Source organism: Pelodiscus sinensis, chromosome 27 (assembly GCF_052426305.1).
Source record: "Pelodiscus sinensis isolate ZL-2025 chromosome 27, ASM5242630v1, whole genome shotgun sequence".
Lineage (NCBI taxonomy): Eukaryota > Metazoa > Chordata > Testudines > Trionychidae > Pelodiscus > Pelodiscus sinensis.
Genome location: NC_143078.1, coordinates 12,421,061 through 12,447,060, shown reverse-complemented (window position 1 = coordinate 12,447,060; position 26,000 = coordinate 12,421,061). Strand labels below are relative to the sequence as shown.

The 26,000-nt window shown below is 43.2% G+C and overlaps 1 protein-coding gene across 3 annotated transcripts in view; it reads right to left on the bottom strand.

The window, feature by feature from the left end:
• Positions 1 to 21,160, bottom strand: part of BLTP3A (bridge-like lipid transfer protein family member 3A) — a 64,467-nt gene extending 43,307 nt beyond the window's left edge. For 2 of the 3 annotated variants that reach the window (XM_075910453.2, XM_075910454.2), the window contains exon 1: positions 20,988 to 21,160. In XM_075910453.2, the coding sequence (XP_075766568.2) occupies positions 20,988 to 21,031 (44 nt within the window). In that variant the 5' untranslated portion in view covers positions 21,032 to 21,160. Of the gene's footprint in view, positions 1 to 13,727; positions 14,028 to 20,987 lie in introns of those variants that run through there. The other variant, XM_075910455.2, reaches the window with a different exon arrangement.
• Positions 21,161 to 26,000: the final 4,840 nt, after the last annotated feature.

Sequence of the window (26,000 nt, the reverse complement as noted above, 5' to 3'; positions counted from 1 at the left end):
TTGCTGGTCTAGAGCCCAGCTCTGAAGGCAGAGCTGCTACCAGCAGCACCATCACAGCAGTAAGGATGGTGTGGTATGGTGCCCTTACTTTTGTGCTACTGACTGCAGAGCTGTATGCCCTGCCCACAGCCACCACTCTCCGACTGCCCAGCTACAAAGGTAGCACAGAAGTAACAGTGCAGATGGCACTGCTACAATCCTCCTAAAGTAACCTTGTGCTCCCTTTCCCTCCCCGCCCAAACTCTCTGTAAATGCACACAAGAGACCAGATGTCACCGGGGGAGAACAAATTTCATGGTTCTTTTTTAATGGGCATGAATTTGGTAAAACAAAATTACTACACCTACCTCATATGACTGTCACAAGGTTAAACCGTTTGCTAAGGCTTTAAGATCCTCTGATGAAATCTTCAAATTCAAAATATTCAGGGAGAAGACAGTATGTATATTTGGGAATAGGTTCATAAAAGAGGCAGAGATAGTGTGGCAGCACAGCTGCTGGGAATTCAGAAAGAAGTCCAGTTTTCCTAGCAGCTTCAAAGTAAATGCTTTGATCAATATCAGTGGAAGGTAAGTCCATTGAATGTGGGCTGGAGATTTTAAGCAAAGTTTGCTGGCAGACTCTCCATTCATACTGAATGGCGGTAAAACTTTTGGCAGAATGCATTGTTGGCTTGGACAAAAGTGAATGGAAAGAGTTTGTGGCTGCTAAGAAAATTGTCTGAATGGACTAGTTCCATTTCTTTTTCCAAAGATCCTTAATAGAGGGCATGCACTATTAGCCAGTACATTTAAAGAACACCACTCTTCTTAGATCTGCCAGGAACAATATCAGCAAGAATAATTCAAACATATATGCTCTGTCAGCGGCTGACACTATTTCATCCTCTCAAATATCACCTTATCAAGACAAGTGCAAATTTGATTTGTGGGGTAATGGCTAAACTAACTACCAGAGTCACCAGTATCCACAGAAAATTTCAAAATGGCTAAAGACTCTGACTGTATTCTTAGCCATGGCAATTACAAAGAGGAGACATGGGATCATAGTAGATTGATGCCCAGTCATGTCCATGCCGCAGTAACCTATGCAGAGCTTTACTATAAAATATATTTTCCAGTGCTTTGTCTGATCCAGGTTTTTCAAGTAACTGCGGCTTCCAACACAGACTTTGTGAGAATGAACATACACACCACTGTTGGCAAATTTTCTCTTTCATCCCGTTACTTCTAATTATACTCCTGCAGACCACCCTAAATAATCTCTCTCCTTTGATAGCATTTTCACACGTTGAATTTTTGCTGAAACAGCAGCATGACTTTGGTAGTCATGTGCCCAGAACTGGATGCCATATGTTATATCTTATTTTCCCACACCTCAATGCCACGCCCTTAAGTGGAGGAGGAAAGAGGCCTGTTGGAACAGCTGTTGTTAAAGATAAACTAGTGGGATATGGTAGCAGATAAAACACAGCCTATAAATATGGTTTAAAATCCTGTTTAAGCTACAGTGGTTTTGGGCTGCTACAGCACAATTCTTAGGGGAAAAAAGTCTTCTTGGGTGGTTTCTGAACTCCTGATGCTTTAGCTTTTATTTCTTTAAAGAGTCTTTTGTCTGTTTTTTGGCTGGAAAAAAAAGGAGCATAAATCTAGCTCTTCCATCATTAACTTTAAAAGGATATCATAGGAAGATTTCATTACTCAGAGACCTTGTATCCAATTCATCTCCCCGTACATCTTGATATCTCAAACCTACTTATTGCAAGAGAGAATTAAGTCAAAGATAGTTGCTGGCCAGAAGCCAGACTATACCAATAATACATTTAGAAATCAATGTCCATACTTCTGACTGTCTGGCAGGTAAAGCACTGTCTGTAACTGAGCAAATATTTCTCTTGAAGGTGGGAAGGATTAGATAAAAAGTCTCAGAACAGGATGTCTTAATATTAAACCATAATTATGATCGCCCCCATTCTGATCTCCCTCTGCTCATCAGCTCTTGATCCCTTCTCATTCATTACCCTGCCACTGTTGGTCCAATACCATTCTCCTTTGCAGGTCCAGCCATCTGAAATACACTGTCTCTCAAGTCTCCTCATATCTCAATTTCTTCTCCAACTGCTCTTCTGTAATTTTATCTTACTGTATATAATTAGCATCTATGTCTTAATAGATCTGTTTCTATTAATAAATTTGTAACTATGGGTAAATGTGTGCAGTAACACTGACAGATGCCCGTTATTTTAATTTAGACAGCTACAGGCTAGGGTAATATATTAACAGATGTATATAATTATTACTCACAACACTGCTACTGATACAGAGTAGCAGATGGTGAAGATATAAAAGGGTGAATAATAGAAGGAACAGGATAAATTTTCTGCTGAGATATGAAAAGATGTGGAGAGACTGAGGGTTGTAGGGAAGCTGCTTTTGTTGTTAAATGGTACAGAAAAAAAGGATTTTCTTGTAACAGTGGTGAACTTATGGAAAGGGACCAAGAGTTTCTTTTAGGGTTGCCAGATGGTTTCAACAAAACTACCGGACACACTTGACATTACATCACATTCTACATTACACATTATTTAGAAAATACTGGACATTTCTATTTTCTTATTTATATTTTCTCAATTTATTTCCCGAACAGAAAACTCAAATACTGGACTGTCCAGTTCAAAACCAGACACCTGGCAACCCCAATTCTTTTCTTAATTGAAACACAAACACAATATTTATACACTTATATCAACAGACAAAACAGAGAGAGTAGTACTACGTTAGAAATGGAGGAAACCAATTCAGTCATATCTAGTCATGCCCTGGCTAATGTGGGATTGCACTCTACACAGCATATTCCCCAGTGTCTTGTCTAATCATGTTTGGTCTCACAATGGGATTTCCATACTTTTCTGGGAATATTTCATTCTCACATCTTTTAGAGATCTTTCATTTCCCTCATATTAAATCTCATTATCTCTAAAGCCAAGAACCACATTCGCTTGGCAAGAAGGCCCATTGCTGGTAGAAGAAAAGATCGATAATTATGAAACAGACAATCTTCCCCGGAAAACATAAGAATGGCCATACTGGGTCAGACCAAAGGCCATCTAGCCCAGTATCCTGTCTGCAGACAGTGGTCAATGCCAGATGCCCCCGAACAGTGGAAGCTTCTTCTATAATAAATACAATGAATTTGGAGGAGTATCTGAGCAGGGAACTAAACTTAGTTTTGGAAGGAAATAAAACTGGGTCAGAGGCCAAAATGTTTTTGAAGAAGGGAAAAGCAGTACTTTGATAGACACTGCATTACACAGGAGGAAGAACGCACACCACAATTTAGTGGAGATAAACCATTTAACGTTTCAGCACAACCCTGCAGAAACCTGTTCACTAACAACACATTATATCACTCATTGCAAGATTTAGAAGTTTCAGGCTGAGCACAAGAAAAAGAGATGTTTAATTAGTATTGGATATCTAAATTAAAACTTACATTACTTTAGTTAGTAGCACATTAACCTAATTAATCAATCTGTATAGAACTAAATGAAACCAATTAGTATCAGACCAATTGGTTCTTTGGAAAATTGAAAGCACAAAGTTATTAATATTTATCACTTCTGCAGCATTATTCATATACAACTCCTTTACTAATCCACAGCAGGCCAGACAGGTAGGCTAGTAATATTAGCCCAAAAACAAGAAAAAGGTTATGTGACTTTAAGGTTATACATGGAGTAAGTGTCTGCTAGGGAAATGATCCACAAGCTTTTAGCTGCCACTACTGTGCTTAGTACATGCTACTCTCCAAGAATAAGAAATTATGTTTAGCATTTAATTTGGAAAGCATGTAATGCTTTCAAGAAGTGTCACCTCTTATCCATATCCCATCTGATGGGAGTTGGGTATCTTGCCTACAGATCTGGAAGGCTAGAGAATCTCTACAGTTGTTCATGATGCAATCTCCAGTTAGACTGGGATTCTGCCATGATTAACACTCCTAGAGCATCATTCAGCACTGGATCAGCTGGTGCACTGCAGTGGGGCAGGATTACAGTATACTGACAAATCTATGTGAAGGATGTTTTAAACACCATACCTGCCTGTAGCAGAGTAGGCTCTAGATTATCAGGGTTTTCAGTTCCCTGTTTCATGGGCACCACATTCATCTAACTTAAATAAAAGCCTAGCCACTAAACTGACCAATGCAAATTATTCAGCTTTATTTGTACTGTGGAATGTTCATGTATCTTGCCCCAATTCATTTAGCTGTTAGTTCTCTGAGCTTCAGGAATATCATTAATGCTATTCTCTGCAGTGACTGTTGGCTTACAAGTCGATGACTAAAATAAAAAGGAATTGAAAATCCAGTTCAAAGTTCAACCTATAAACAAAACCATGATTTCCAAACAAGCTGGGAAAAGATAGAACCGTTATACAGATGAACATGTCACATTGCACTGTCCCAGTTTCTCTCCCACCCCTTCCTCAATAACATCCATTAACTTATTCCCTTTTAGACAGTCTCTTCTCCTGGATAGGAGCAACTAACTAGGGCCATAGACTCCAGAACTTAATGAAGGCCCCTGATGAAGCATACTCCATATAGGGAAGTTAAAATGCAGTTAATTGACTAGTCGAGCAGTCAATGGAGTTTCCATTGACTACTCAACTAGTCGATAGGCACTTCCGCATGCCTCCTTTGAAATGTGCAAGAGCCCCCGCTGGGTATTTTGTACACTCCGTGTACAGCCCAGGGCCAGCGGGAAGTCCCACTGACACAAGGTTGCACATGGGTGTCTGCTTTGAAATGTACAAGTGTCCCCGGCGGGGGCTCTTGTGCATTTCAAAGCCATGGAGCCCAGGGTAGCCCAGTGTGCATTTCAAAGCCATGAAGCCCAAGGTAGGCTGGGGACTCTCTAGCTGACTACGGTTCCCTATGGCATTTCAGCAGAACCCGGGATCAGCTGGGGACTCCCCAGCTGACCCTGGGTTCCACATGGCACTTCCTTGGAACCCAGGGTCTCCGCCGCTAACCCCAGGTCCTGGGAAAATGCTGCAGGGAGGTTGGGATCAGCTGGGGAGTGCTGCTCAGTTGAGCCTGGCCTCCCCATTGAAACATGGAGGCAGAGTTTCAAAGGGGCAGCGCTGCACAGCTGAGCTGGGGATCAGCTACGTGGCGGCTGCCCCTTTGAAACGACACCTCCACGTTTCAATGGGAAGGCCGGGGTCAGCTGGGCACTCTCCAACTGATCCCAAGCTCCTTGCGGCATTTCCCCAGGACCCTGGGTCAGCTGGGGATGATGAAATGCCATGGGGAGCCCAGGATCAGCTGGGGAATCCCCAGCTGACCCCGGGCTCAGTGTTTTAAAGGAGCAGCGCTGCACAGCTGAGACGCAGATCAGCTGTAGAGCAATTGCCCCTTTGAAACGCCGCCTTGGAGTTTCAAAGAGGCAGCACTGCACAACTGATCCCAGCTCAGCTGTATGGTGCTGTCGCTTTGAAGTACCCCTTCCTCCCACTTTGCTGCCTCTATCTTATAGAGGCAGCAGGGGGAGGGGAGAATCCACTAGTTGACAGACTATCCAATAAGCTAATGCTTATTGCATAGCTGACTAGTCCTTAACATCCTTAACTCTGTACAAACACATAGCAAACTCCTTCCTCACCAAAAGGAGATTTCGGCAACAGGCCACAAACTGATGTGAAGAAAGAGGGAGTTGTGCCAGGATGACACATGAACTTATTAAGGAGCTGTCTTGTTATTCTGAGTCCATCAGCTGGAAGCTCAAGAGTCATTAAATGCCAACTATTCCATGTTCTGAAGCTGTAATGCTATACATGTTAAACTGTCAGGGTTTTTCCCCCAAGACTAAACCCCAAGCAAATAATAGCACACAAGCACAGGCAACTAGAAAACAAGGCACAAATTGAGAAATTTTACACCTTTTTTGCCCCTTTATGGTAGATGCCGCCCATCAGATTTTGAGCAACTCTATTTTGCAATCTGATTTCCCTGGGGATTTATTTCCATCCACAAAAAATGAAAAGCTATTGTGTAATTTAGATTCATGACAATGGTGAGGGCAGAACAAGTCAAGAAGAAACACTACAAGAGCAGGGAATGGGAGTCAGGCTCATTGAATTCCATCTTAGCTCTGTGACTTTTCTTCACCTTTGTTTTCTCTGTAAAATGGGAATAGTACCTACCACATAAGGAGGTCAGTAAGTAATTAGTCACTATTAGTAAAGCACTATTGTGCATGTGTATTCATATACAACATACACTTTGTCCCATATAATGTAGGAGGTAATTTGTGTTAAGTGCCAAAGTATTAATACAATCATACAAATGCTTGTTACGTACTCAACTTTACAATTCCCTATGTGATAAGTAATATTAGTCATTTGGGGGGAAATAAGCTGGGATACAGGGAACTTTATGCGGCTTGTGTATGGCCACCCCATAAGCCAGGGGCAGAGCTAGGAACTGGACCCAGGAGTTACTACTTCCTCAATAGAATAATTCAGATTTTTGCACTCACAAAAAGTGTCCTTCTAACTTGCCAGAGAGAGTGATCATTCTTCTATACAACTTTGTAATTAAAGTGGAAATGGTTTGAGACGATCAAGAGCCAAGCTGTAGATACAATTCAGCTCTTTTGATAGATTGCTGAGCTTTCTGATTTTATAGATAACTTTATGCAGAAGAAAGCAGGCCCTGTCACATGTGCACACACTTCCCCCATCCTGTTTTCCTGGGTAGAAAACAGGACCCAAAAGCCACCAAACACTGTAATAGAAGAAGTAGTTACCAAAGTATATTCCTAAAAGCTCTGCCTTCATAGTCCTACATGTATTGGTGGAAACTTAAGAGACTGAAGTTTATAAATGAATAGTTTTCAAACTAAGGTCCACAGCTCACCAATTCCCTTGGCAGCTCTTCGTACAGATTAGGTATTGCAAGAATCAATGACAGGAGTATTGAGGAGGGGAGGGTTGATGTATATGTTTTAAAGAGGCCCCTCTTAGGAAATGGACTGAAGAGACCCTTGCTTTGAACTGTTTTCACCCTGTACCTGAATATAGATTTGGAAACATTTTCAGAGTAATATACAAATGTTCATGAACTAATCCTCTCATCATTAAGATGAGGTATTATCCCTATTATACATGGGAGAGACTGATGCAGAGAGCAGAAGTGATTTTCCAAGGACCACGCAGTGCATCACTATTGGCTGGATTTACCAGACATCATCTCCTTAACTCCCAGTAAAGAAGAGAGGCACTATTGCCATCTGTCAGATAGGTAAACAACATAAGACTAGCATTTTCAAAGGACCATCTATTGACCTGCATGCTTGTCATGGCATTAAAATCAGCAGATGCAGAACTGCTGACCATCTTGAGGTTTCATCTCAAGTGGATAGGAAACAAGGGGTTTTCCAACAGAAGTTAGCAATTCTGGAGTCCTCTGCTCCTTTAGAGACCGGATCATATAACAAGACTCCCAACATTTGCATCTCTGCTTCGATTCTCTGTTGTGGGATTGATGCTGGCTGTTGGAGGATGCTGGCTTCCACTTAGAGGTTTATTGCTCAGACCATGTTCCTTTTGATTGTAAAATATATGTTCTGTTTCATTTGGCCACAAGACAGCTTACTAGCTGGTTCAGGAGCACAGCATGTTGAAAAAGCAGTAATGTGATGCTTTTGCAGAAGGGAAACTTCCATTCCACTCATGATTTATCATCACATTTTAACTGCTAGAAGCTTTGTGGTTTTACACACTTCCCTATAGCTGTAACAACTCGTTCAGGCCGTGTGTGGTTCCCCTCTTAATGAGGAGCTGTCAATTCCTGAAATACTAAAAGAGGGTATGCAAGATGCTGAAACTGAGACAGCCTCTCTTGCATTATCTTGTGGGTGAAGCATTATCTTGAAGACTAGTGTGACAATACAGGATTAATCTGCAGTCTAGACAAAGTGAGATATTTAAAGCCCAAATACAGAATTTTAATTCATTAACGTTAAAGCATTCTCCAAGAGCCTGAGGTGAGAAACTGTTTTGGTGGCAAAGAGATCTTCAGGCTCAGAGAGCAAGGCAGGTTCTTCTGAGACTAATACATTTTACCTAGTATATTAAGTGCTAGGAAGAGTGGTTAGACTAGGAGCCCTGGAGACTGAAGATGAGCCATTTGTAGGAATGGGAAGGGAGTTCAGTCTCCATGATCAATTCCGTCATTAGCCTCTCTGCTGGAACTATCAAAAAAGGGAACACAATGTTAATGGTGATTAATCTGGAGGCAGAGATACCCATTAATTTATAGGTGGACCAAGTCTCCTGAGTTCATTTCACATAGAGCACTGAATGGTAATGAAACCATGGTAATGACTTTCAATCACTACGGAATTGGTTTGGTTTCAAGTGGTTTGTAGAGATGAAAGGCTGTACAAGTCCCACTACTGAATCTTTGCAGCAGAAGTCCTGCTTGCTTTTCATCAGTTGCTGTCCAGATGCATGGTGTAAGGTAGCAAAAGCCCATATGGAAACAGCTAGTAAAAGTAATCAGGCATTTCAGTATCTGCAGGGTAGACTAAGGGCAAAACATAGTTGCATCTCTGTGCAATTTGAAATTTAGCTCAGTCTTGTCAAAGGTGCTGTTCTGCTGAGCACATTCCATTACTACAAAGGGTCAAATAAGGTGACCACTTTCAGACCATTCCAAGAACTGTGATCCATTAAACTAAAGCTGTGGATTTCCATTAACTTAATGAATGAACAAAGGAAAAGATTCTCAAAGGGTTATAAGGTGAAAAAATAACAGCTTGCATTTATATTACACTTCTTAATCTGAAGGACCCTGAAGCACTTTACCAACACCACATGCAATAGTCACTTCAATCATGACAGAAAGGTAGCCACAAGGGAATGGGATGCAGCAGCTGCTTATGAGCCAATAGCAACAACACATAACAGATGAGAACAAGAAGTTAAAAAGTTACATATGCTAGGAAATTTAGGAGGGCAGATGGTAATTTCCAGAGTTCAGCATATAGCCAAGAAACTGGAGGTATTGATGAAACACGTACAACCATAGGATTTTCCCCATTACACATATTTCAGCAATCATAAAGCCAGTAGGGACCATTATAATCATCTACTCTAACTTCCTGCCTAACACAGGCTAAAGAATTTCCCCCGGTAATTTCTGAATGGAGGCCACATCCCACTTTCCTGTCTTATATATTGCCTTATCCTCTCTCAGTGCTTTCTAGAGAATGATAAGCCTTTTCATGCAAAACGGTTTTTCTGACATCACTGCCATCTTGGCCTCTGAAGCACTTTATTTGGCCTCTGAAGCCTGAAACCCTATGTAACAAGATGCTGACTTGTGCAAGCAATGCCTCCTTGCTCAATTACCTTATAGTATCATATATATAGATAATATGTGGGGATGAATGACAGTTGGGATTCTTGGCTTCTGCATGGCCAAACTGCTCTCTGACTCTAGTTGAAAATCCCGAAGTCTGTTATTGGAGATTAAGCGTGGTCTAGTAGACAGAGAACCAAACCTGAACGCAGGCAGATGTGGGTTTTATTTACCAGTTCTTACAGACCCGTTGCCACGTTGGGTTGACTGCTTGTGTGTGAAAAGGGAGTATTAATACACATCTACCTCATGGGGTGAGGAGGATACATTCATCATTGATGGGAAAATGCTTTGAAATCCCTAAGTAGAGAGTTCTATATAAGAGTCTTCCAAACAGGTCTGTGAAATGCTTACTGATCACATGAAGCTGACTTCTCCTGATTTCTCCTAAAATGCTCCTGATATTGCTTTTCCATGTAGGCTATTGCTGTAATTGCCACAGGGATGTTATGTGATTGTAAACAAAATGGGAGGTGAGTCAACCCAATTTTGAGAGGAGGATTGTAGGGAGCATGGCCTGTACAACTGTGAATGGGAGGGGAGTGTCCTTGAGTCAATATTAAAATATAGCCCATCCCATCCAAGAATTTGGAAACCCCATGCTTGAGAAATACATAGTATCTAAGTATTACAATACCATCTTAAATTTAACCTGCTATTGGTATCAGTTGCCATACATGCAATAATTGGTTTTCAGAATTATTTGCCAAAATTTTGAAAAATTTCTCTACTTCTAAAAGATTTACACAAAACAGACCCATATTACAGAAAGCTCCACTATCAGGCTATGTAAGACACAAATCTGTCAAACTCTTCCCCTTTTCTTATCCTTACTGCCAAATGTACGGATAAGGGTGATAAAATTTGCAGAGAAAACAGTGAAACTGACTATACATCTTTATGCGCACCAGTCACCAATGATGATGATAATTAGGCTTCAACCTCTATCATGTAAACTACTAAAAAAAAACCTTGAAAGCAGGAATAAGAAATCCTCCAGAAAAGGCTTTATTTTCCGGAGAATAACGTCTAGACTGGCGCTTTTCTCTGGCTTTTCCCCAAGCCGGAAAAAAGCGGCAGCCATGTTAATGCAAATGCTGCGGGGGATATTTAAATCCCCCGCAGATTTGCCTATTCCAAAGTCTACATTAGCATCCCTTTTCCGGAAAGGGGTGCCAATGTAGACACAGCCTATGGGTATGTCTAGACTGCATCCCTCTGTCGGCAGAGGGATGCAGGTTAGGCAAGTCAACACTGCAAATGAGGCAGGAATTTAAATATCCTGTGCCTAATTTGCATAAAAATGGCCACCACGTTTTGCCGGCTCGGCACTTTGTCAGCAAAAAGTGGCAGTATAGAGATAGATCTGTCGAGAAAGAAAGCCTTTTTCAACATTGCTTATGCCTCTTGCAAGGAGGTTTACAGGATCTGTCGAAAAAGGCTTTCTTTTGCCACAGATCCCGCTAGAGTGCCGCTTTTTGCCGACAAAGTGCCGAGTGGGCAAAATATGACGGCCATTTTTATGCAAATTAGGCACAGGATATTTAAATCCCTGCCTCATTTGCAATGTCGACTTGCCTAATCTGCATCCCTCTGCCGAAGAGGGATGCAGTCTAGACATACCCTAAGGGTGCATCCCATAGCTCGAAATAAGCTACGTCATTTGAGCTACGCAAATGGCGTAGCTTATTTCAAGTCAATTTTGAAATAGCTGATTTTGAAATTTGGCACTGCCTACACAGCACTTATTTAGAAATAAATCGCTAGTCCAAAATATCCCTTACTCCTCATGGAACGAGGTTTACAAGGACACTGAAATAGTGAGCCCGTGATATTTCGAAATAACGGGCACACTCAAAAGATACAGAATAGATAGGTCGGGATACGTCTGGTATCCCGAAACAGTTCTGCAGTGTAGACATAGCCTAAAAATAAATGCATTTCTTCCTGTCATCAAATTACCACATTCCTCTCTAGGTTCTAGGGTTGCCAGGTGTCCAGTATTGACCCGGACAGTTCGGTACTTTCGCCTCCTGTCTGGTAAAAAATTCAGAAAATACCGGACACCTAAAATATCCAGTATTTTCTGATTTTTTTTTCCTGGCCAGAAGGAGAAAATACCAAGTGCTTACCTGGTTCCGCAGGGGAGTTATCTGGCCCAGAGCAGGAAGACAAGATGGTGGGCTTGTCAAAGGCTTCAAGGGGACATGCTGGGCTTTTTTCTTAATTCTTGGGGCTTTTTTTTTTGGCTCAACAACTTTGGTCTCTCTCCCCCCCCGCAACAGAATTTTTTCCCTGGTGTTTTTTTTGGGGGGGAGAGGGGAAGGGGAGAAAGGGTGTTCGATATTTTTGGTTAAACCATCTGGCAACCCTACTGGGTTCCCATAATTCCAGGTTTTCTAACTCACTCTGTATCACAGATTTGCCTTTCAGAAGGCATGGTCCATTAAAACTCTCCAAACCAAGACCCATACTAGTATTTCAATTAAATGACTGGGATTGTATAAGCCAAATAACCAAATGTGAGGTGTGTGAGATGGAAATGTCCCTGAGCAGCAAAGAACTGTGCCTTGGCACTTTCTACGAGATCTGGAGAGAAGGGACCTTGTCAAAATCAATCCCTTGTCTGCTCACAAGTATGGTGGGTTCAGCAGAGACAAGAAAAGTGACAGCATAATATATGCATTTGTGTGTTGATATCACTCACATCTGTAACCACTGAAGCCAGCTGCCTAGGCTACTTGGTGACTTAATAAATAGCACCATTTGTTATCACATGTACAGCAAGGAGAAGCTAATAGATGGTGCTGATTTTCATACTCTTGTCTCAGCCAGCCTTCCATAGACAATAGAACCTTCTCCACAACTCCTGCCCAGCCTATGCCAGTGCTCCTCTCCTCCGACACACACCACCCTGTTCCCAAGAGACCATCCCAGATTCTCTGCTGACAGCTCCTTTAACCCTTTCCTGACTCCTAGTCTTCCACACTGAACCTTCTAATTAAAACAGGTAAAGCTTGCCAGCCTCTCTCTTTGCCTCCTTAAGATACCACCTAAAATCTATCCTAACATGTGACTACACTCCCATTTTGTATCACATCCACTCATACCATTACAGTGAGATTTCTTTGGCACATGGCCTTTATTTATTGGGCAGAGATTACCTAGCACCCTATGACTCATGTATGGTTTTTAAGTGTGTAATAAAACGAAGCTTTAAGAAGCCTTTGTTAAATCTAAGGGCATGTCTACTCTACTGCTTAAGTCAATCAAATGTACATTGCTCAGGAATGTGAAAAAGAACTTACCCAGAGCAACACAACTTACCTAGCTGCATCAGCTGGAGTGTTTCCTGCTGACACTGTTTCTGCCTTTTGCAAAAGTGGAGTAATTATGCCAATGGGAGTGCTCTCTCCCATCAACAAAGTATCTTCACTTGAACCGCAGCAGCCATGTATTTGCATCAGTGCAGCTGCACTGATGTAGCACTTCTAGTATAGATCTGCCCTAACAGTGGGCAGAAATTTTCTCCATGAAATTCAACACAAACAATTCTCTGAAGACTATGTCATAGAATCATAGGATTAGAAGAGACCTCAGGAGGACATTGAGTCCACCCCCTTACTAAGGGGAGAGGTAGCCGTGTTAGCCTGTAACTGGAAAAAACTTTAACAACAAATAGTCTTCCAACACCTTAGAGACTAAAAAAAACCTATATGGTAGCATGAGCTTTTGTGGGCACAACCCATTTCTTTGGGTACTCCATCTGAAGAAGAGGGTTGTGCCCTAGGAATATAAAAGTGTAGTCAATTCACCAATTAGCAAAAGCTTATAGATTAATGCTATAAATGACACACATTTGTTGTTAGTCTCTAAAGTGCTGGAAGACTATTTGTTGTTTTTTAAGTTTTTCCATACTGACTAAATCATCCCAGCCAGGGCTTTGTCAAGCCAAGACTTACAAACCCCTAGGAAGGGAGATTCCATCACCTCCCTAGGCAACCCATTCCACCTCACCACCCTCCCAGTGTAATCCTTTCCCCCCCCCCAATATCCAACCAAGACCTCCCCCACTGCAACTTGAGACCATTACTTCTTGTTCTCTCATTTGTTACCACTGAGAACAGCATCTCTCCATCCTTTTTGAAACCCCCCTTCAGGTAGTTGAAGGGTGCTATCAAATCCCACCCCACACACACACTTTTCTTTTGTAGACTAAATAAGCCCATATCCCTTAGCACAGGTGCGGCCAACCTAAGCCTGAGAAGGAGCCATAGTTTACCAGCGTACATTACCAAAGAGCTATAGTAATTTGTTAGTAGTCCCCATCAGGTGCCTCCTCTCCCATCTCCAGTATCTTTTGCCCCACCAATCAGTGCCTCCTCTTCCTTCCCCGTGCCTCTCGTCCGCTGCAATCTGCTGGTTCATGGCACTCAGGAGGCTCTGTGGGAGAGGGAAGGAGCGAGGGTGCAATATGCTTGGAGGAGGAGGTGGAGCCAAGAGTTGAGTACTGGAAAGTTGGCAGCTGTAGCTGCAGCCCCAGAGTCATTGCCTGTAAAAGGAGCCGCATATTAACTTAAGAGCCACAGATGGCTCCAGAGCCACAGGTTGGCCACCCCTGCCTTAGCATCTCTTCATAACTCATGTGCTCCAGATCCCTAATCATTTTTGTTGCCCTCTGTCAGACCCTCTCCAATTGCATCCACATTCACATCCTTTCTGTAATGGGAGCCCAGAATTAGGCCTAGATGTGGCCTCACTAGTGCTGAATAAAAGTGAATAATCACTTCCCTAGATCTCCTGGCAATGCTCCTACTAATGGACTCCAACATGCTGCTACCCTTCTTGGCTACAAAGGCACACTGTTGACCCATATCCAAATTCTCATCCATTCTAATTCCCAGGTCCTTTTACATTGGGAGTGAAATCTTAAGAAGTCTCTTCACTACCCTGTGCCTCAGTTTCCCCACTTGTGAAACAGAGATAATACCATCCCACCACCCTCATGAAGCAATAAGATCAAGCACTCACGTCAGTTATATGAATGCTAACTGTGATGGACCGCCCCCCCCCATGCTTTATGAAATGGACTTATGGACACTTATGCATAACTCAAAGGCAGGGGCAGACCATGACTATAGGCGGACTCGGCTACCACTGCCCGGGGCATCTGCTGATGTTGTCACGGGGCACCCAGGGTGCCCAATGATGACGTCAGTCCATTGATGGCCCTGCAGGAAGGAGCACCAATCGCACATTCCACCTGGGGCGCCAGCTGCCGCAGCCCGCCTCAAGCCGCTCCTGCTCAAAGGTGCTTGGGACAAGCAGCCTCATGTAACCTATCAATCTTAATATCACAATCCACTTGGTCTGTGTATCTTATTTTGGTGTGTGTATCATTCTTGCGTGTAAAGTTAGATATATTGAGTATGGAATGCTGAATGCTTTGTCAATGTGCAAATAAAGCCATCAAGGGTGTTTCCAAAGCTGGAATGCCTCAACATCATATGTAAATAGACAGTTTTGTCCTTGAAGTCTTAGAAGGGTTTGGTCCCAGGAAGTCATGTGACTGCCTTAACTGGTATGAACTGGCCAAGTAATTTCCCATGTAAAGTAGAATGTATAAAACAATGGAAGTTTAGCAGTGTCTTTGTCTTGTATGGCACGCCCAAGAGGATGATCCAAAGACCCCAGGGTGAAGGAACTTCCCTGGTTTGAAGGCTTAGCTGGAACAAAAACAGTTTTAGGGTGAGTTTGTAATAAGTTTGTACTAAATGTTAGTGTTAGAATTAGCTAAGACTTTTCTGTCACTTTAAATTTGTAATTCACTTTGCTCTGCCTATTTTCACCCCTTAAATCCTACTGCTTGTACTTAAAAAAATCACTTATTTAATATCAAGCAAATGTAAATAATTGTTAAATGAGGGAGCAATCCTCCTTTCATTGTTAAAGGGGGCTTACCTAAATAATTTATTTGGGGTTCGGTAACCCAGGAAGCTGGGCCCAAAACTACATTTTCCTTGGACCTGAAGAGTTTCAGTGTCTGTACTAGTCCTCAGGGGAGTGAGGGCAGTGATCTCAGCTCTGTGCCTTGGGTGGGGGAGACCAGGGAGCTGGCTCAGCAAGACCAGGCAGCGAAAAGCCCCAGAGAGCAGGTAGGTGAAGGTCCGTGGCTTTGTCAGCACCCTGGAAAGCACTCCAAAGGGGTCTTCTGTGACCTCACCCCATCACACTAACTATTAGAAGTTAATTCAAATTAGATTAATCTGGTTTCATTATCCAAGATGAGTGAAATGGAAAGCACTGAAGGGATCACTCTTTAAACTCAAAACATAGAGTTTTCCAAAATGAAGGTTTTATAAAGGCTAAGATCAAGAGAGAGGTTTCTATTAATTATTATTATAAATTACTAAATAAAAAAGTATTTTGTTGTGTGTGCATCTAAGGAGCCCAAACAGGGATTAGATGTATACAAATATAGACAATCCCTGCTCCAGAAAGCTCACAATCTAGGATCTTTATTTCAAGGTAAACATTCTGCCAGTGTTTGCAACCTAACCATAGCAGCCATGGGCCAATGAAGGAGAACTATAAAGTGAAACCAACAAAACTATTTTCCTTCTACAAGCTAAAAATAGCGCAAGAAAATAAACAGGATGATGAAAAATACATTCCTGATTTTAGATTCATTCTTTAGAAATGGAACATAAGTTGTTAAAAATGCAAGTTTTTTCAGATGTATCCTAAGGTCAGTGCCCGTCATTCACATAAAAACTCACCTTTGAAGAGCTTTGGAAAGTGATAATCATTATTCCATTACAAGTGCATGTGTTTCATTTCTTTTGAATAACAGCTACTGAGCAATTTGATACAGTACAACTCTCCCTTTGATTTATTTAACTTTGCAGTCTCACTTTCCCCTTCTTTGTAAATTCCCAGACACACACACACACACACACACACACACACACACACACACACACACACACACACACACACACACACAACTGAGCAGACTGCAAAAGGAACAAGGAGTGATTTCAAATTAAAATTGAAACCAGAAAATTAAGGGAAGATACAAACGCAATAGCAAAGCTTCTCTGAAACACTCTGTTAGAAAAGTGAGACCCACATGAATAAAGAGTTTGGTTATTTTATGTCAAAGAAAACTATAGTAGCAATATTAGAAATGCAGGTTATGTTGCTTTTCTGCATAATCTTTAAACTTGTGAAGGCTCAAGGCACATTACATTTCTCAATCCCTGTGAAACCACTTTTAATAGATGGTGACTCAGACCCCAATCCTGCAAGCTACTAAATTCACTTGGACAGAGCCCCAAAGAAGCAAATAGCATGAAGGATTGGAGCCTGGCTGACTAGTCTAAAATACCACCACAAACCAGTAACAATACCAGGAGCAGAAACCAGAAATCTTCCTGATTCCAAACCTACCACTCACACACACCATTAGGCCGTAGTCCAGGCTAGGGATGTTCAATTTCGTTTAATCAGCTAATTGAATAGTTGGTCCAATTTCCTTCAACTACTCGCTTAGTTGATAAGGGGGGAAACTGAAGAGCTGCAATAGGGATAATTCCCAGGGAGATAACCGCTCTGCTACTCTGCCTTTTAAATGTAACAACAGCCACCTGGCTCTTACTACATTTAAAAGGCAGAGGAGCAGTGGGGGACCAGGCATAAGCAGGGAATCAGCTGTCCTAGCTCTTGCCCCGTCAGCTGCGCCTCTGCTTTAAAAGCGTTTAAAAGGCAGAGGCACGGCAAGGAACTGGGCATGAGCTGGGAATCTGCTCTCCCGGCTTGCACCCAATCCCCCACCATGCCTCTGCCTTCCCTTGCCCCCTGCGGAGATAGTGCTGGGGGAAACTGGCTTTTATGCCAGTTTCCCCCAGCACTGGCTCCTGCTCCTCCAGCTTGCTGCCCAAGCGAAGTGGAAAAATGACTAGTCAAGGAGTCACTCAACTACCCGATAAGCATATGCTTATTAGGTAGTCGACGACTCGCTTACATCCCTAGTCCAGACTAGGGATGTAAACAAGTAGTCAGATTGACTACTCACTTCCCCCTTCCCCTGCTGCCTCTGTCTCAGAGGCAAGCAAGGTGGAAGGAAGCAAGAGCCGGTGGGGGGAACAGGAGAGGCTCATGCCAGGTCCAGGGCCACTGTGCCTCTGCATGTTAAATGTACTAAGAGCCTCTTAGTACATTTAACATTCAGAGGCGCAGGAGTCTGGGACCCAGCGTGAGTCAGGACTCCTTAGTCCCGGCTCATGCCGTGTTTAGGACCTACTCCGCCACAGCTCTGCATTTTAAATGTAGTAAAAGCTGGGCTGCGTGCACACCCGGCTTCTACTACATTTAAACTGTAGAGCTGTAGCAGGGGTAGCTCCTGGACCAAGCACCAGCCGGGACAGATCACCTCCCTTTATCGACTAATCGAGTCGTCGATACAAATTGCATCAACTATGCGACTGGCCAGTTACCCAGTTCTTAACATCCTTAGTCCAGGCACTGCAACAAATGGGTAGAAAAAAAGCAAAATTGAGGACTGTAAAATAATTAGATTAGGAGGAGTACAGGGAAGAGAAGGGGGTGCATGAGCAAAAAAAGACTTTAAAAGGGATTTTGACAATGCATGGTGAGACAGCCAAGAGGCAAGAATGAGCCAAAAGATTAAGGCACCCAAAAATACCAGTGAGGAAAGGTTCTGCACATAAAGCAAATGACAGTATTATATATGGTCAGAAAAAGGTGTCATTTAATCATGGGGATAGCAAAATTTAACACTCACATTAACTTTATTGATGACTACATTACTAACTGGTCCAATGTACTCATACACTTTTCCACATTACGAATGGGTCAACACCTCCTGACAAGGCGGCTGAATCTATAATGTACATACACTTGTTTTGGGGTAGGGAAATGTAGGAAGCTTGGAAGTGTGTGATGTCAAGACTAACGGAAAATCATGTAAATTAAGGAACTTAAGAAGCCTAGTAGCAAGCTACGTTACATTCTTGGTACAAAGGTGAAGTAGAGAGCAAATAGCAACTCGCAGAACAGCCTTAAAACCTAAAGCTTTGCAGACTAAACTGCTCATTTATCATTTGCAGAAATTCTTTGCAGGTCCCAGAAATGCTGAGATTTTACCTTTGGTCTACAAATATATGAAGTCTGCCCACCTCAGTGTACCTAGCAGTTCACAGTAGAAAATGGCACAAGGGTCCTTTCCTAGCCACTTACATTATATAGCTTTTACCTCTCTTTCTCCATCTGTAATATTAGGATAAATGCCCACATTTATACTTGACGGGCTTTCGGTCAAAGGTTGCATGTAATATTTCACCTTCAATCACATTCTCATGTTTCATACCACCACTTTGCGATATTTGTTGACCTAATTTTTAGAGGTGAAGTGGCTTGCCCAGGGTCACACAGCTAGTAACAATACCTAGCTCTCAAAAAAGCTCTTTTTGGCCTAGATCACAAAGCAGGTCTTTCAAAGGAAGTGTATATCACTATCATTTTAAGGATAGGAGAACTGAGGCAAGAAGCAGAAAAATGGTCAGGTCAGTGGGAAAGCTGGAAATAGAAGTCCTGTACATTAACCAATAGATATTCTTTCCTCTTAAATATAAGTTTGATGTATTACTAGAGACATTAATATAACATTCATTAGTCACTCCATGTTTTCTCAGTCTACCAAGACTGTGTTGCGTGTGATAGAACAAGAAGCAATGGGCTTAAACTGCAGCAAGGGAGGTTTAGGTTGGACATTAAGAAAAAGTTCCTAACTGACAGGATAGTCAAACACTGGAATAAATTGCCCAGGGAGGTTGTGGAATCCCCATCTCTGGAGATATTTAAGAGTAGGTTAGATAACTGTCTATCAGGGATGGTTTAGACAGTATTTGGTCCTGCCATGGGGGCAGGGGACTGGACTCGTTGACCTGTCGAGGTCCCTTCCAGTCCTAGTATTCTATGATATTCTGCTCTTTTCCCCCCCTGGATTCACTGACCTTCCAGCCCTACCTCATTATCATTTAGCCCTACTCTTGCTTTCCAGTTATTTCTTGGACTTTTTATTCACATATTTATTACTTATCAGTTTAATCTACTTAAACCTCTTAATTAAAAAGCTTCTCTACATCCCCTTTCACAGCTTAGTGTTACCGAATCCAAAAACAGTGAAGAAAAAGCAAATTCAACACCTCCTCAGAGGTTAGAACACCATGCTTTACTTTAACCCAAATAATAGGACTAAACCAACTAAAGGGAAGCAATCACTGGAAAGCAGGACAGAGTGACATCTGTCATCTTTCATTCCTCCTTTCACCTTCTCTGAGGGCAGCAACCAACTCATTAACTTCTAACCTGCCAACCAATCCTGTGCCACATATGTATCTTCCTGCGGTTGGAGAGGGAGAGAGAGCGGGGAAGAAAAAAAACAGTAGAATGAATGGGAAACGCAGGGAAGGGAACATGCTATCAGCCCCAGGTCCAGTCCTTGTGCTAGTGTATGGGAGGCAGAACGTGCAGGAGAGGCAGAGGAATGGGAAAATGAGAGGAAGACAGGAGGGCTACGTCTGCACTGGCACTCTTTTCCGGAAATGCTTAACACGGAACAGTTTTCCGTTATAAGTATTTCCGGAAAAAGCGCGTCTACATTGGCAGGATGCTTTTCCGGAAAAGCACTTTTTCCGGAAAAGCGTCCGTGCCAATGTAGACACGCTTTTCCGCAAAAAAGCCCTGATCGTCATTTTCGCGACCGGGGCTTTTTTGCGGAAAAGAAATCTGTGCCGTCTACACTGGCCCTTTTCCGGAACAGTTTTCCGGAAAAGGACTTTTGCCCGAACGGGAGCAGCATAGTTTTTCCGGAAAAGCACTGATGATTTTACAGTAGAGCGTCAGTGCTTTTCCGGAAATTCAAGGGGCCAGTGTAGACAGCTGGCAAGTTCTTCTGGAAAAGCGGCTGATTTTCCGGAATAAGTGGCCAGTGTAGACACAGCCGAGTAGTATTCCCTCTCACCTGACCAGAATCCATTCCCAAGCCAATAGCAGAAACACTGAGGAGTCAGGGGCACTTGGGTGAAGCAATCACAGCAGGAAGGAGCCTGGAAGGGGGCGTCAATGCCTAGGCACAAGGGACGCAAGGAGACAGTAGGGAGAAAAACAGAGACATGGGGTAGGGTGGGAAGCATAGGGGAGCAGGACAAGCCAAGGAACAAGATAGCCGGGCCACTAAGCTGACACCCTCTGGCCCTGGCCAGGTGCTCCTATCCCAGACTGCCCCTCTGGAGAAGGGGCTGAGGGGGGCCGCCCCACTTGGCCCCCAGGCGGGAGACAAGCCCCCCCCCCCCGCTGGAGGGCAGCCTGGCCCCTCGCTTCTCTGGGGGGGGCAGAGAGGCCCAGGAGGGCAGCGACTGGGGGGAGCAGTAGCGATCTGGGGGGTTGGCCCCAAGGGGCGGAAGGCGGGGGGGGGCCCTGCGGGGGGAGGGGCTGAGGGGGGCGGGGGGGTTGTGCGGCCGGTGTCTCACCTGGACAGGTGTTTCAGGATCTGTTTCTTGATGATGCCGGCCATTCCGGGTCCGGGCGGGGGCGGCTCCTTACGCTCGGCGCAGGAGGGGTGGGGGGGGGACCAGCCCCTCAGCCGCTCCCGCCCGCTGAGCCGCCGGCTCCTGCCATCTCCCTGACAGCTCCCCCCCTCCCCCGCCCCCAGCTCCGCCAGCATCCCGGCTCGCACCGCGGCGCTCCGCTCAGCGCCGCCTCTAGCCCCCGCCTACCAGCGAGAGCGCGCAGCAGCGCCCTCTGCTGTTCCAAAGCGGCGAGCCAGCGGCGTATGCCACCCTTCTTCCCCCCCACGTGGAGTAGCTCTTCCCTCCACCGGCACCTAGGACCACTCCACCACCAAGCTTCCTTGGCCCCCTTTTGTTTGGGGAACGGGCTTTCCTCCTCGACTTTGCCAAGGTCTCATCCACTGCACCAAGTCCGAGCCTCAGCCCAGCCTGCTGCCTTTCCTTGACCTCCCAAGCCAGTGTCCCACCCTCCTTCTGCTTGACTGTAGATAGTCATAACCCTACCTATTGTGCCTGTTCTCACCGCTAAACCCTCCCCCGAGCACAGGATGCTGAATAGCCATTTCCCCTGTTTCCCATGGGGGTAAAACAGAACGTGGTGCAAAAGGGCCAAAGCTACACCGCAAGACCGAGGCCATAACAAGGGTAGGGCAAGCAGGGCGCTTGCCCCAAACCCATCGGGGTGCAAAGACGCGATAAGTAAAAATAATAAGCTGCAAAAGTATAGAGCACAACATGCACTAAGCTAAGACGGTGTCATAATTAATATTCTGCCCTGGACACAGAAAATACCTGGTTACGGTGCTGAGACACACAATGACATAGGTAGGCCAGTTTATATATAAAGTTTTGCTATGATAGCAATGCAAGTTATAGAATAGTCTGTCTACTCTGAAACATGTGTCAGCCAAAGCCCTAATGTACACAGTTATACTGTCCAGCCAAACCAAAAAAGGTGAGAACTTTTTTGGCAGTGTTGCTTACTTTGTTGGGGGAACAAGTACTTTTGCAGACAAACTGTATCTACAGTCTACTCCTTTGCTCTCCATATAGTATCTATGCACAGCTCACAGCAGTAAATGTGGCTATATAGAGACAAGCAGCCATTTACAGAGGCCTAGGACTAAACTTGCAGGAGCATCCCTCCTAAGGTAGAAGACCAGCTTGCATGGATTTCTGATTCCACAGTGATAGGACTAGGGCATGAGCATTATGGGAATTACATTTACTTCTAAAAATCAAACCTAGAGCTACTATGCTACTACTTCGGTTGCTTCTTAATCCCTGCCTTTGCCTCTATTACAGCATTTACCATACACTTGGACCAATCTCATATTCTTATTGGTAGAAAATCTTAAACTTAGTCTCACACCTCTTCTCTGCCCATCTTATTTCCAGAGACAGTTTCAGGCAAGCATATACTTTAACTCAAAAATAGACATGGGTCAGGTTAAAAAAACAAAACAAAACAAAACACACCTTTAACATAGCAACTTTACCTGTTATTGGTGTCAGACAAGATTGAAACGGGGGGAAAAATGAGATTAATTTCTTCCTGGATGCTTTTTTTGTTTAATTGTTGGATTCCACTCAAATTGGACAGTGAAAATTGATTAGTTTCCCTTTGCAGTTCCATGCACCAACACAAAACTACAACAGATGGATGTAAATATAAGCCAACATGATGTGTATGTGTTCTAATTTATTCAGTGAAATGTTGCCAAAACACAAAAATCATGGGAATCATTCTATTGCTCTTCAGTTTACAAGCCGTGTGCTTTATACCACATTGCGGTAAGTCTCTTAACAGCCAAATGTCCTATTTTGGACAAGAAAACCATGTTCTTTACAGACTACGCTCTATTTTTGGAGATGGCTGTAAGCTTAGAGGGAGAACAAAAGTCTAAATATCAACGCAAAAATCCATTTGTGGTGACAGATTTGTGTTGGAGAAAATAGGTGATGGACTTCAACATATGGTTGGATATGCTCAAACCTTTGCAACCATAAATCAAAACTAGGCAAGTTGCAAACCAAACACTTTTCTTTTCAAAGGTAGAGAGATAGATACAAGTTCCATGCTGTTGACTCATTGGCTACGTCTACATTGCGCTTTCTTGCACAAGAACATATACAAATGAGGCACGGCAATGAAGATCTCCATGCCTCATTTGCATACCTAATGAGCCACCATTTTTGCACAAGGGGCTTTTGCGCAAGAGCCATTCTGATGCTTATTTTCAGGCAGAACGGCTCTTGCGCAAGAGGGGTTTTTTGCCCAAGAAAGAGCAGTGTAGACTTCTTCTTGCACAAAAGTCCCTTGTGCAAAATGGCGGCTCATTAGGTATGCAAATGAGGCACGGCGATATTCATTGCCACGGCGCATTTGCATATGTTATTGTGCAAGAAAGTGCAATGTAGACATAGCCCTAGTGTTTGTCTTTCCTACAACTCTTTAGAAACCTTGGCTTTGTTGTACAAAGACAATATCTGGAGATTTTGTAAAAGGATTTTCCTTGTATTCCTTTGATTTCCTCTTCCCCTACCACTGTTCAGCAATAAAGATTGTCATGCTCCTGCCAAGGTGGATGTTTGCCCAGGATCTATGTCAGGTTAAGTAATGGAAAAGCTGATATAGGATTCATTTGAGAAAGAATTAGACTACAGGAATACAATTAATGCCAGTCAACGTGGCTTTATGGAAAATAGGCCTTTTCAAAGAATGAAATCAGGAAGAAATTGTTGGAAGAGATTACAACAATTGGTTGATAAAAATTAATTGCATAGGTGTGATAAGACTTGTATAAAGCATTTGACGTAGTACCACGCAACATTCCAGTACAATAGTTAATACTATACGATGTCAGTAAAACTTAAATTGAACCAGAACTGCCAAACCGATTTCAATACATAGTCATTGAGCAATCACCACAGAGTTGTTTCCAGTGGGGTTCGTCAGAAATCTGAACTACACCTGCCACCAGTCAAACTTTTCATCAACTATCTGAAAGTAAATATATCACTGCTGACAACACAAACACTGGTCCAGTGCTAAATAATCATGAGAACAGGGTAACCCTACAAAGTAATCTAGATCACTTTTAGTAAGCTGGGCCCATTCAACAAAATGCTGAAAAATGGGACACTGTGCAGAAAAGTGCCACAAACATTTGAGAGCTAGTGAAAATGTCTTACAGCAAGAAACTTCAACAGCTCAGTCCATTTAACTTATCAAAATATTGAAAGGTGACTTGATCAGAGCATAAAAGTATGTCATGGGAAGAAAACAGCAGGTAATAAAGGGCTCTTTAGTCTAATGGAGAAAAAACACAAGAACCAGTCTGGAAGTGGAAACCAGACCAATTCAAATGAGAAATTAGGCTTTTTTTTTTTTGGTTAAACAGCAATAGTGATTAATCATTGAACAACCTACCAAGGCAAGTGGTGGATTCTCCATTTCTTGGTGTCATCAAATCAAGACTGGATCTTTCTGAAAAGTCTGCTTTAGCCAAATAAAGAACACAAGTTATTGGACTCAAAATTGGGTACGAAGCAATGGCCTGTGTCCTATAAGCCAGACTATAAACTAATAGTGCAAGGGTGGGGAACCTTCTTTGAGTCAGGGTCCACTGACCCACAAAAAAGCAAATAATTTGGGGCCCGCACAAAATTGACCCCCACTGAAAAGAAGAAAAAACACTCCTCCACATCCCCCTCACACACCAGAGCCTGGGGGACCTGGGCTAGTACATTTTGAGCTCCCCTCAAGTTCAGAGTGTGGGAAGGAGCTGCCAGGTAGCAAGCTGAGAGGTGGAGGTGGAAGGAGGCAGGACAAGGGCACAGGAGTGGTAGGGTACAGGGTCTGGGTGATGCTGGTGTGGGGTCCCCAATGATGGGGAGCCCCAATCCCCAAGGTTCAGATCCAGGCATGTCAGGGGCCAAATCCAGCCCCTGGGTCTTTGGTTTCCCACCCCTGCAATAGTACACCTTCCCCAGGCCTTAACCTTAAGAAACAGCTGCATACTTTGCCTAATATAGATCTGTCAGGATAAGAGGGGATATAAAATGATTAACAATTCAACACTGACAATACTTAAGATCTGCAGATACTTCATTAGGAAATTCAGTGCTAAGAGGCTTGTGTTTCTCAAAACAGCCCAAGTATGATTTTAAGATAGCATTGATTCTCAGAATTTTAATTTTTCCAAGTGTATACTTAGAACAAGAAGCTCCATGTTTAAAGACTGGCTCTTTTTTTCTCAGCTACACTGCACACTGAATCTGATTTCCACCATACCTATTTGAGCAAAGGACTATGGCTGAGACCATGAAATTCCACAAGGCCATTGTGTTGCCTTGCCTCTTAAGCAACAAAGAAGACCTCAGATAAATAACTTGGGTGACCATATACTTTTTGTAGAAACTTCCCTTGAGCCTCCCATTAGACACAGCAAATACAATCCAGGAGACTGAACACAGGAATCACTTTCTACTAAAGATTACAGTCAAAATACACAGAGCTTCTCTACTTGTATGTGGTGGGAAATTGCCTTAGTGTAATGCACATGTGGTTTCAATAAAGCACTGCACTTCCAAAGGCAAGGCCACATTATTACAGCTAAGGGGCCCCGATTGTGAGGCAACAGAACCTTTTTTTTTTTTAAATTTGAAAATGTGAAACTAGCACTCACAACAGTTGCTCCTTTGACTGCACTGGTGACTTGAATACTATAGTCAAACAAAAGGTATAGCACATGAAAGCTACTGTAATGAAATAACACAGCAATTTATCCCTGGGGCTATAGCAGCCAATTACTAGAGTTTGTTTCCCTCTGAGTCAAGGCCAGCAGCAGAGTTTTATTGGATGTTGCAGAGATACCACTGCAGTGTTTTCTGACATATTTTTATTAAAAATAAACCTTCACAAAGACAAGCACTGCACTGCACTGCTTAGCAGCCTGTTAGTCTGAGATA